Raw genomic sequence first — 11,155 nt, forward strand, 5'->3', positions numbered from 1 at the left:
CTGCTTTGTTCCAAGCACAGAGCTAACTTTCTGCTAAGGTCTGAAGAGAATTCAAAATAGACTACAGCTTGGGAACTCCTACCCTAGAACCATCTGCCATCCCACAAAGTGATTCTACAAAAAAAGCTCTGGGCCTGAAATAAAATATCTTATTCTTACCTTTCCCTTCCTTTATTGCAATGCTCCCTTTTTCTTTAAGGCACCTTAATTTACAAGCATGGCCTTGAATAAGAGAACCCTGAACCTGCCATTGAACTTCAAGCCAACATCAGAGCAACTGTCTATACCCAAATAGAGTTACCCACTCTTGCTTCTTAACAACTGGATATAAGTGGCTACAGCTAATTTCCTTTTTGAATCAGTGTGCCTGTTTGATGAAATCCATTAACTTAATTAAGGACAACCACACATGTCAATTACCAAACGTTTAAAATATATTTCTAAACAGAATGGGCCCACTCAGTCACAGTAACTGCTGATCTCCATAGCAGAGCAACCCACAAAGACACAGCACTGATTTTTTTTTTCCCATAATTGGGGGGTGAAAAATATACAACTTGTTTCTGAACCAAAACCACAATTTCTGCAGTTTAAAACATTTCACTGCTAATATGGCCCTGGTAGAAATTATGTAAGTTTTTTATTTCCTTAAAAAAAAATTAAAAAAATTTCCTAAGCCACTAAATCATCAATCTGGAATGTAGATTCTGAGCACAAAGCAGCTCAGTTCATCTAAAAAATAAAGAAAAAACTCCCATCACCTGTCTCAGTAGGGTCTGAAAGGAGAGAAGTAGTGTGGGGAACCCCTGCTTTGGTATGGAGAGTCACGGCCCCTTGAACCAGACCGAGACCGTGAATAGCCATAGCTGGTGCTTCTCTCAGGATAAACTCGGATGTAGGAAGTCTCACCCTGAAATTCAAACAAAAAGATATGTCAGTATTGAGCACTTACTCTGTGCCTGGCACAGTGTTACCTCATTAAACCATCTCAACATTATGAAATAGATACTATTCTATTTCAAGAATTATGAAAAATAAAGATTTAAGTTATATCATTTGCAAAAGGCTATACAAATTAGTAAATGGCAACTTGGGGATATGTTTGAAGCAGCTAATGTATTCAATACCTCCCAGGGTTCAGGAGCTGGGCTGCATGCTCTAGATGTTACAGGTCAGCTTCCTGGCAGGTCTTGGGACTTGCTGTTATGTGAACATTTCACACTGGAGGATCCAAGATTCAGAATAGCAGCTCAGCCAAGCAATTCATAAGCAAACAAGGAGTCATGTCTAGGCTGGCCTTTCTCCAGGCCCTACAGGCCCGCAGGCAACATCCTAAGATGCTAAGGTCGAAGAAGCCAGAGGCGTTCTCACATTAGGTCAAAGTCACTGAATTTACCCTTACAGGTCAAAGTGCTGTTCTCTTCATGCTACAAATTGAAGTCCTAGAGGACAGCCTGATCCAAAGCACTGGTAAGCCATACAAGCCATAAAATTGAGGAATTATACGAATTCTCAGAAAAAGAAATGAACCCAGAGATCTGTGTTCCCCAGGCTTCCCCAAGCACCACAGCAACAGAATAATCAGAAAAAAGCAACGTCCAACTGCTGAAGTGGCATCTGGTGTCAGTGACATCAAAGGGAGTCACCACCCAAATCAGAGAGATCCAGAGTAGCAGCTGCCTTCCTGAAAGGAAGGATAATAAGAACTAAGTTCTGGGGCCGGCACTGTAGGGTAGTGGGTAAAGCCGCCACCTGCACTGCCAGCATCCCGTATTAGTACTGGTTTGAGTCCCGGCTGCTCCACTTCCAATCCAGCTCTCTGCTATGGCCTGGGAAAGCAGAAGATGGCCCGAGTCCTTGTACCTTTGCACCCACATGGGAGACCTAGAGGAAGATCCTGGTTCCTGGCTTTGGATCGGCTCAGCTCTAGCAGCTGCGGCCATTTGGGGAGGGAGCCAGCAGATGGAAGATATCTCTGTCTCTCTCTCTGCCTCTCTGTAACTCTGCCTTTCAAATAAATAAATAAATCTTAAAAATAAATAAATAAATAAAAAACTAAGTTTTAAGAGTGAGGGGAGGCTGGCGCCACGGCTCAATAGGCTAATCCTCTGCCTGCGGTGCTGGCACACCAGGTTCTAGTCCCGGTCGGGGCTCCGGATTCTGTCCCGGTCACTCCTCTTCCAGTCCAGCTCTCTGCTGTGGCGCGGGAAGGCAGTGGAGGATGGCCCAAGTGCTTGGGCCCTACACCCACATGGGAGACCAGGAGAAACACCTGGCTCCTGGCTTCGGATCAGCGCGGTGCAGTGGCTGCAGCGTGCCGGCTGCAGTGGCCATTGGGAAGTGAACCAACGGAAAAGGAAGACCTTTCTCTCTGTCTCTCTCTCTCTGTCCACTCTGCCTGTCAAAAAAAAAAAAAAAAAAAAAAAGAGGGGATGGAACCTGTGCTGTGGCACAGTGGGTTAAAGCCCTGGTCTGAAGCACCGGCATCCCATATGGGTGCCGGTTCGAGTCCCGGCTGCTCCTCTTCCAATCCAGTTCTCTGCTATGGCCTGGGAAGGCAGTGGAAGATGGCCCAAGTCCTTGGGCCCCTGCACCCACATGGGAGATTCGTAAGAAGCTCCTGGCACCTGGCTTCGGATCGGTGCAGCTGTGGCCACTGCGGCCAGTTGGGGAGTGAACCAGCAGATGGAAGATCTCTCTCTCTCTCTCTGCCTCTCCTTCTCTCTGTGTAACTCTGACTTTCAAATAAAATAAATCTTTAAAAAAAAAAAAGAGAAGAAGTTATGCTACTTGCATGTGATGTGAATCTCACCAATTTTTTTAAAAAGAAGAAATCCAAGTTTACTTCCTGGTCATGTCAATTCATGTGAAAAAACATTTGATAAAACTAACACCTATTCTGGGGCCAGCCTTGTGTTGCAGCAGGTTAACGCCCTGGCCTGAAGTGCTGGCATCCCATATGGGCGCTGGTTTGAGACCTAGCTGCTCCACTTCTGATCCAGCTCTCTGCTATGGCCTGAGAAGGCAGTGGAAGATGGCCAGGCCCCTGCACCCATGTGGGAGACCCAGAAGAAGCTCCTGGCTTCTGGCTTTGGATTGGCACAGCTCTGGCTGTTGCAGCCAATTGGGGAGTGAACCAGCGGATGGAAGACCTCTCTCTCCTCTCTCTGTGTAACTCTGTCTCTCAAATAAATAAATAAATCTTAAAAAAAAAAAAAAAAAGTGAGGGGATCAACTACAAGAAAAAGCCAGAGTGATGCACGTTTCAAAGATGATCTTTTTTTTTTTTTTTTACTCTGGGGAAACAAAAGTGAAGTGTTAGCCTTTTAGCAATACCTAGCTAGAAAGGATGAAATTGGCCTGCAGAGCCCAGACTAGACCCAGAGGAGGGACAGCCATAAGAGTTAGGTTTACTTAGGGACATTGATGTTTAAGCTAGTTAGGAAAGGGGTGATGTTAAAAAACAGCTCACCCCATTATGGCAGACTGTACCAGTACTCCCTCCAGGTTAAAAATCAGGCAGGTGCCTGGCACAGCAGTTACAACAGCTGTATCAAGACATCAGAGTGCCTGATTTGAGCCCCAACTCCTCCACTCCCAATTCAGTTTCCACTAATGTACATCCTGAGAAGCAGCAGATGATGGCTCAAATGCATGGATCCCTGCCACCTATGTGGGAAACCCAGTTGGAGTTCCTGACCCCTGGCTTTGGCCTGGCTCAGCTCTAGCTGGGCATTTGGGGAGTGACCTCCACAGATGAAAAAAATCTGTTTCTCCATCTCTCTCTGCCCCTATCTTTCAAAAAAGGAGGGGGGGGGACAAAAAAAAAAAAACAAAAAAACTGTATGTACACTTCTCTGCTATGACCCTAGAGGGCTTAGACATGGCAAATTCCTTGGCTTTGTCCATTTAAGACATCTTTTAACATTTTTTATTTATTTGAGATAATGATACACAGAAGAGTTCCTATCCACTGGTAAACTTCCCAAATGACTGCAATGGCTAGGGCTGGGCCAGGCCAAAGCCAGGAGCTGGGAAGTCCATCTGGGTTTTCCACATGGTAGCAAGGACTCAAGTACTTGAGCCATTACCTGCTGCCTCCCAGGAAGCATATTAGCAGGACGCTGGAAACACAAGTGGAGCTGGGACTTGAACCTCCAATATGGAATGCAGGCACCCCAAGTGGCATCTTAACTGCTAGACCAAACACCTACTTCAGGAGAGATTCTTTTTTTTTTTTTTTTTTTTTTGACAGGCAGAGTGGACAGTGAGAGAGAGAGACAGAGAGAAAGGTCTTCCTTTGCCGTTGGTTCACCCTCCAATGGCCGCCGCGGCCAGCGCTGCGGCCGGCGCACCACGCTGATCCGATGGCAGGAGCCAGGAGCCAGGTGCTTTTCCTGGTCTCCCATGGGGTGCAGGGCCCAAGCACCTGGGCCATCCTCCACTGCACTCCCGGGCCACAGCAGAGGGCTGGCCTGGAAGAGGGGCAGCCGGGACAGAATCCGGCGCCCCGACCGGGACTAGAACCTGGTGTGCCGGCGCCGCTAGGCGGAGGATTAGCCTAGTGAGCCGCGGCGCCGGCCCAGGAGAGATTCTTAATGGTACTATGAGGAGGTCATCACATGGCAAACACATGGCCTATTGCTACTTCTTATAGGTCAGGTTCAGGTACAGTGAACTGAGTACAAGCTCCTAAACAACATAGGAACCCACCTCATGAGAGCGGAACTTGGTGTCATCCAGTTTACGCAGGGCATATTCCATGTCTTCCTTTCTAAGATATTCAACCATCCCCATTCCATCCTTCTGCACATCTGCATAACAGACATCCCCAGCTTCTCGCATATGATCTTTTAGGTCCTGCCAGCTGCCTGATGGAGGAAGTCCTAGACATGGAGAACACAAGAGAAGAGCCCATTTCTTTTAGCCATGTTAACTGCCCTGTTAAGAGCCAGCAATCCTTTCTCTGTGAATTACTTAAATCCTGAGGGTCCCCAAATCACAAATCTTGATAAGGGACATGAAACCAGAGAAGAACATCAAACATTAAGTGGTAAACCACTTTTAAAAACTGGTCCTAAGCTAGTATTCCAGAGATCAAGCCTTTCCAACATAGCAAGAAGTCCATCGTGTTACAGTTTTAGTATCTCTGAGTTCACAGCCTATTTCTTTGTCCTTCACAATCAATACAAACCCCTAAGACTTTGAGTTCCAATTTTTTCCATTATGAGATTTATCAGTACCAGTTATTTCTTGCCTGACTGGATTTCCCAGGATATGGGAAGTCTGAAACAAGCCAAGGAAATACCAAAATATGTCTGAAGGTAACAGTAACAAAAATCTACAGAGTTTGCTTTCTTGCAGGTGTGAATGACTGACAAACTAGACAAAGTACCTCTTAAGAGATCAGCAAATTCTTCAATACAGTGAGGGAAAGGTAATACTCAGATGCTAGAACTAGTCAGGAGTCATACAACCCTACCTGATGTCATGAAAGGGAAATGTGCTCCTGCTTTCAAAGGCTGTGTTTACCGCTCACAGCTCAGGACTGCAGCCATTTCCTAAAAGTTTTCTAAGCAGGATTTCAGAGCAGCATGGAGAGAAAAAAAGATAACGTATGACATCCTGAAGGAGGGAATAGAGTTCTAGGGTTAAAAATTACAAGGGGACACAAGATAGGCAGTATCACTCTTAAGTACATTGGAATCTGCTGTGATTGTTGACATTCACATCTTAAAAAGATGCCAGGCTGCTTAATACATTTTACTCCACGAGGCCCTAAACTCCCCTGCAATGGCCAGAAGGCCCCAGGTCTTTACTAGTGCGTTAATATTTCAAAGACACACAAACCTCTGAGCGTAACATTTCATCACATGTAAACCCTAGACAGAAATATTCTATACTTTCCAATACAATCCCCAAGACTCTAGAAGTCATGAGGCTTTTGCTTTTCTTAATAAAATTCAGAAATCACAACAAACTCTGGCCTTTTTAAGATCTAAGACTGGGTAAAGTTACTCAGAACTGGCTCCTGGAATACCCTTCCAGCAAGTCTCACACCAAGGTCCATTCGAAAGGAAGCATCTTTGGAACTCCTGCTCACAAGGTTTTGTCATCAGCTTCTCTCTTCACCACTTTATGAGAAAACCTCTTTATAAAAAGCATGTTCTTTGAAGGCCGCACAACAGTGAGATTTCACTTGCAGGATACCTGCCTCCCTGGATAGAGCTTCACACTGTCACTGTGCACAAGCTAGCACAGAGAGCCCTAGAATCCCATGCACTGAGTGTAACACGCAACACTTCCTGGAGGCCAGCTTCTGTGCTAAGTATTTTACATGCACCATCTTATTCAATTTGAAAGGAAATTACCTGAAACAAGAACTCGGAAATCAGATCTTCTTGTAGGCGGCCCGTTCCTCCCACCACGGGGCCACCCGCCCCGACCTCCGTAAGTCCTGGGGAACTCCACACGAAGCCGACATTGGCCATAATCATAACCATTCCTTCCATAAATTGCATCCTCAGCATCTCTGCAAAGAAAAGTTTAGAGTTAGTGCTGCCCAGGAGGCTAAATGACTTCCCAGTGAAGGACATAATAACAGGGAAAGCCAGAATGAGAAGAAAAACAAACAAAAACAGGATCTTGGTGTACTTTTGCTTTGGTTTGAAGATCTTTCATGATACCGGAATTAAATGTCACAGCTGTAACATACAGGGTTTTCTAGGTATGAAATGATAACCAATGGGGGCCAGTGCTGTGGAACAGTGAGTTAAGCCACTACCTGAAATGCCAGTATCCCATATGGGCACTGGTTTGAGTCCTGGCAGCTCCATTTCCAATCCAGCTCCCTGCTAATATGCCTGGGAAGGCAGTGGAACACAGCTTAAGTGCTCGGGCTCCTACAACCACACAGGAAACTTGGAAGAAACTCTGGGCTTCCTGGCTTCAGCCTGGCCCAGCCCTGTGCGTTGAGGCCATTTGGGAAGTAAACCAGTAGATGAAAGATCTAACTCTGCCATTCAAATAAATAAATCTTTTTTTTTTTTTTTTGACAGGCAGAGTGGACAGTGAGAGGGAGAGACAGAGAGGAAGGTCTTCCTTTTGCCGTTGGTTCACCCTCCAATGGCCACCGCGGCCGGCACGCTGCGGCTGGCGCACCGCGCTGATCCGATGGCAGGAGCCAGGAGCCAGGTGCTTTTCCTGGTCTCCCATGGGGTGCAGGGCCCAAGCACCTGGGCCATCCTCCACTGCACTTCCTGGCCACAGCAGAGAGCTGGCCTGGAAGAGGGGCAACCGGGACAGAATCCGGCGCCCCAACCGGGACTAGAACCCGGTGTGCCGGCGCCGCTAGGCGGAGGATTAGCCCAGTGAGCCGCGGCGCCGGCCGAAATAAATAAATCTTTATAAAGAAAAATAACAAATGAAGAAACAGTACTTATAAAAGGGCTAAACCAGAAAACTGTTGACATGATTGTGCTAATAAACCAGAGTTTATCTAACGTTAAGAGCAATTTCTCAGAACACATACCATACTTTAACCCTTTAATGTTCTTTTAAAGCCTAGCATCTTAACTCCTATAGAAAGAAAAACCCATTTAAAAAGTGAGCTCAAAACAAATGCAAATGAGTGTATGAAACTCTCTCTCTTTTTAAAAAGATTTATTTATTTATAAAAGCCACAGAGAGAGGTAGAGAGAGAGATGTCTTCCACCCACTGGTTCACTCCCCAAACGACTGCAACGGCCAGAGCTGAGCTGAGCCAGGAGCTTCTTTCCAGGTCTCCCACACAGGTGCAGGGGCCCATCTTCCACTGCTTTCCCAGGCCACAGCAGAGAGCTGGATGGGAAGTGGAGCAGCCAGGACTTAAACTGGCGCCTATATGGGATGCCGACACTGCAGGCCAGGGCTTTAACCCACTGTGCCACAGCATTGGCCCCCTGGAACTCTCTTAAGTGTACCTTTTCAGCAAGGTTTGAAGAATTGAGTTGTCAAAAACCAGTCTCTGTGTACAATTTTGCTGAAAGAGATTAACATTGGATAGTTACTTTAAGTGTTTCCTAGGGCTCTAGGACAGTTAGGAATGTCAAGTTCATAATCTAAAATGGCTTTGAAGATTGGGTGGACGAGTAGAGCTGAATGTGCTAATGAGGGCATTATTCAGTGTTATAGGTACAAAACTGCTTATGAGGTTCCAGGAGCATGGCAACAGGACATCTAGTGTAACCCTGACTCTTTTTTGAAGATTTTTTATGTATTTGAGAGGCAGTGTAAGAGGGGGAGAGAGAGAGAGAAAGAGAGAGAGAAGGAGAGAGACAGAGAGGTCTTTCATCTGCTGGTTCACTCCCCAAATAGCCACAGTTGCCTGAGCTGGATCAAAGCCAGGAGCCAGGAGCTTCTTCCAGGTCTCCCATGTGGGTACCAGGGCCCAGGCACCTGGGCGACCTTCCACTGCTTTCTCAGGCCATAAGTAGAGAGCTGGATCAGAAGACGAGCAGCCAGGATTCGAAATGGCACCCATATGGGATGCCAGCACTGCAGAAGGAGGCTTAACTTACTACACCCAGCAAAGGCCCCAACCCTGACTCATAAAGTATGGACGAAGGATGCAGCGGCGAGGGCTTAAGAGTGGACTTCATTTTTGTTTTAAAGATTCAATTATTTATTTGACAGAAGAAAGGGAGACACAGAGAAAGAGATCTGTCATTCGCTCCTTCACTCCTCCAATGCCCTCCACAGTCAAAGCTGGGTCAGAACAAAGACAAGAACCAAGAACGCCATCTTGGTCTTATATGAAGGTGGCAAGGTCCCAATCACTTGGGTCATCTTCTGCTGTCTTTTTAGGTACATTAGCAGGGAGCTGGCTATTTAACAGAGCAGGAGCTGGTATTGTGGCATGGCAAGTTAAGCTGCCGCCTGCGCAGGCATTGCATAACAGAAAACCACTTAAGTCTCAGCTGCTCCACTTCAAGTCTAGTTCCCTGCTAACGACCCTGGGAAAGCAGCAGAAGATGGTCCAATTACCTGGGTCCTAGCCACCCATGTGGGAGACCTGGATGGAATTCTCAGCTCCCGGTTTGGGCCAGACTCAGCCCTGGATATTGTAGCCATTTGGGGAGTGAACCAGCAGATGTACAATCTCTTCCATTCCTTTTCTCATTATCACCCTGCCTTTCAAATAAATCTTAAAAAAAGAAAAAGAAAAAAAAAAGCGCAGCTGCGACTTGAACTGGCACTCCAATGTAGGATGCAAGAGTCCCAAGCAAGCAGGGGTGGGCACTGTGGTGTACTAGGTTTAGCATCTGCCTGTGCTGCTGGTATACCATATGGGCACTGGTTTGAGGCTGGGTCCTCCACTTGCGATGAAGGGGCCCTTGCACCTGCATGGGAGACCCAGAGGAAGCTCCTGGCTCCCGGCTTCGGACTGGCCCAGCTTGGCCATTGTGGACATTTGGGGAGTGAACCAGCAGATGGAAGACCTCTCTCTCTGCCTGTCCATCTCTCTGTAACTCTGCCTCACAAATTAAAAAGAAAAAAGAGTCTCAAGCAGCAGCAACTGCAACACAACCCCAACCCCTTAAGAGTAGACTGAATATTCTTCTACCTCCTAGTAGTTGTGTTTAATCAAGTTTTTATGTGTAATCTAAGTAGAATGCCTATCCCACAGGGTTACTGCAAAATGTAAACAAGATACTTCGTGTACAGTGCTTTGCTTGAAACTTGGCATCTGGAGATATTAAAAAGAGCTTTTCTTTTATGAAAGGAATGAGGGGAAAATGACAATGTAGCATACCACACAGTAAGTTTGTATTCCAAGGGCAGAACAGGGAGTTCACGTCTGATTTGATCCCATGCTAGTTCCTTTTATTAACAATTAAATCCTTAATTTCTTCTTCTTGTAAAGTGTGGTTTATTGTATGTAACTCATAGATTACTGAAAATGCTAAAGATCACACTGAATGGTACTTGACAGATAGCGACTGTTCAAGAAAACACGTGAGCACCAAGAGGGGCAGCCTTTTCCTGTTTAGACACCAGCTCCAGGAATGAGGCCCGCCAGAGTCTGAGGGTGCCTCCCGCCTCCCCATCTGTCCCCAGCCGCTCTCCCGGCCCGATCAATTCCTCCACCTGGGGCAGGCAGGGCACCCTGCAGCCACTCCTGGTCGTGAGGCAGTCGAGGGAACGCGCTCCCGGTTCCTCGAGAGGAGGACGGGAGAACGGAGAGCGGGTTCCTACTTAACCCCGGGCGCAACGCCCAGAACCACCACCCGCAGTTCTGCAAGCTCCCTTTCCACAAAGGTTTGCACGGTCAAAGACACCCTCCCTGGACAGTTTAAAGACCCAAAGCTCCCCAGGCGCTGGGGGCTTCAAGACCCAGCAGCGCCTCCCCCAGCAGGGGAGCGGAACGAAGGCGGAGATCCCCTCCGGCGGTTGGGGAAGTTTACCCCTGGGGCCGCCGCCTTTCAGAAGCCCCGGGGCCGGGCTGCAAGTCCGTCCAGCACAGACCCCCCTCCGCGACCTCCAGAGGCACCCACATCCCCCCGGGCTGAGCCGCCGGCGAGACTCGGGCTCCACGCGCGCCCCCCCCCACCCCGGGCCGGTGCAGGGGCGCGAGCTTCCCCAGCCCGGGGGCTGCTTCCTCCTCCGGGCGCCTCCCCGGGCGCGGGGCGCGCAGCGCGCATCCGTACCTCCCCCGAGGCCGCGCCGGGCGCGCTCGGGCCCTCCGAGGGCCCAGATGGTGTGTTTTTAAGCAAAATAATAATAAAGGAAGTGACGACGGAGCCAAGGACAGGCCGAAGCCCGCGGGGAGAGGGAGAGGACGCCTCCTCCTCCTCCTCCACCCGGGGGCGCCATGAGGGGGGTCTGTACTGAGGGGGAGGGGAGACTCCGGAGGGGGAGGGGAGAAGAGGGCAGGCGGCGGGTCTCACCGGGGGTCCTCGAAGCGCACGAAGGCGAAAGGCACGAGGCCGTGCCGGTTTTTGAGCTCGATCTCGCGAATGCGGCCGTACTTGTAGAACAAGTCCTCCAAGTCTTTCTCGCGCACGTCAGTCGGAAGGTTCCCCACGTAGATGCGCCCGTCGCCCTCGCCGCCGCGCTCGTCCACCCAGCCCGACATCCGCACCGCCCGACGCCGCGGGCCCGCCGCAGCCCACGT

The 11,155-nt window shown here is 48.6% G+C and overlaps 1 protein-coding gene across 1 annotated transcript; it reads right to left on the reverse strand.

Moving 5' to 3' along the window:
- Window positions 1–412: 412 nt before the first annotated feature.
- On the reverse strand, window positions 413–11,116 carry SRSF9 (serine and arginine rich splicing factor 9). Its single transcript, XM_008272302.5, has 4 exons — window positions 10,929–11,116; window positions 6,372–6,532; window positions 4,714–4,886; window positions 413–910 (listed from the first exon to the last, which is right to left on the reverse strand). The coding sequence occupies exons 1-4, from the start codon at window positions 11,114–11,116 to the stop codon at window positions 767–769; spliced, it is 666 nt and encodes a 221-aa protein (XP_008270524.2). The 3' UTR covers window positions 413–766.
- Window positions 11,117–11,155: the final 39 nt, after the last annotated feature.

This window comes from Oryctolagus cuniculus, chromosome 21 (genome assembly GCF_051225735.1).
Source record: "Oryctolagus cuniculus isolate XC-2025 breed Fujian yellow rabbit chromosome 21, ASM5122573v1, whole genome shotgun sequence".
In the NCBI taxonomy this organism is placed as follows: Eukaryota; Metazoa; Chordata; class Mammalia; order Lagomorpha; family Leporidae; genus Oryctolagus; species Oryctolagus cuniculus.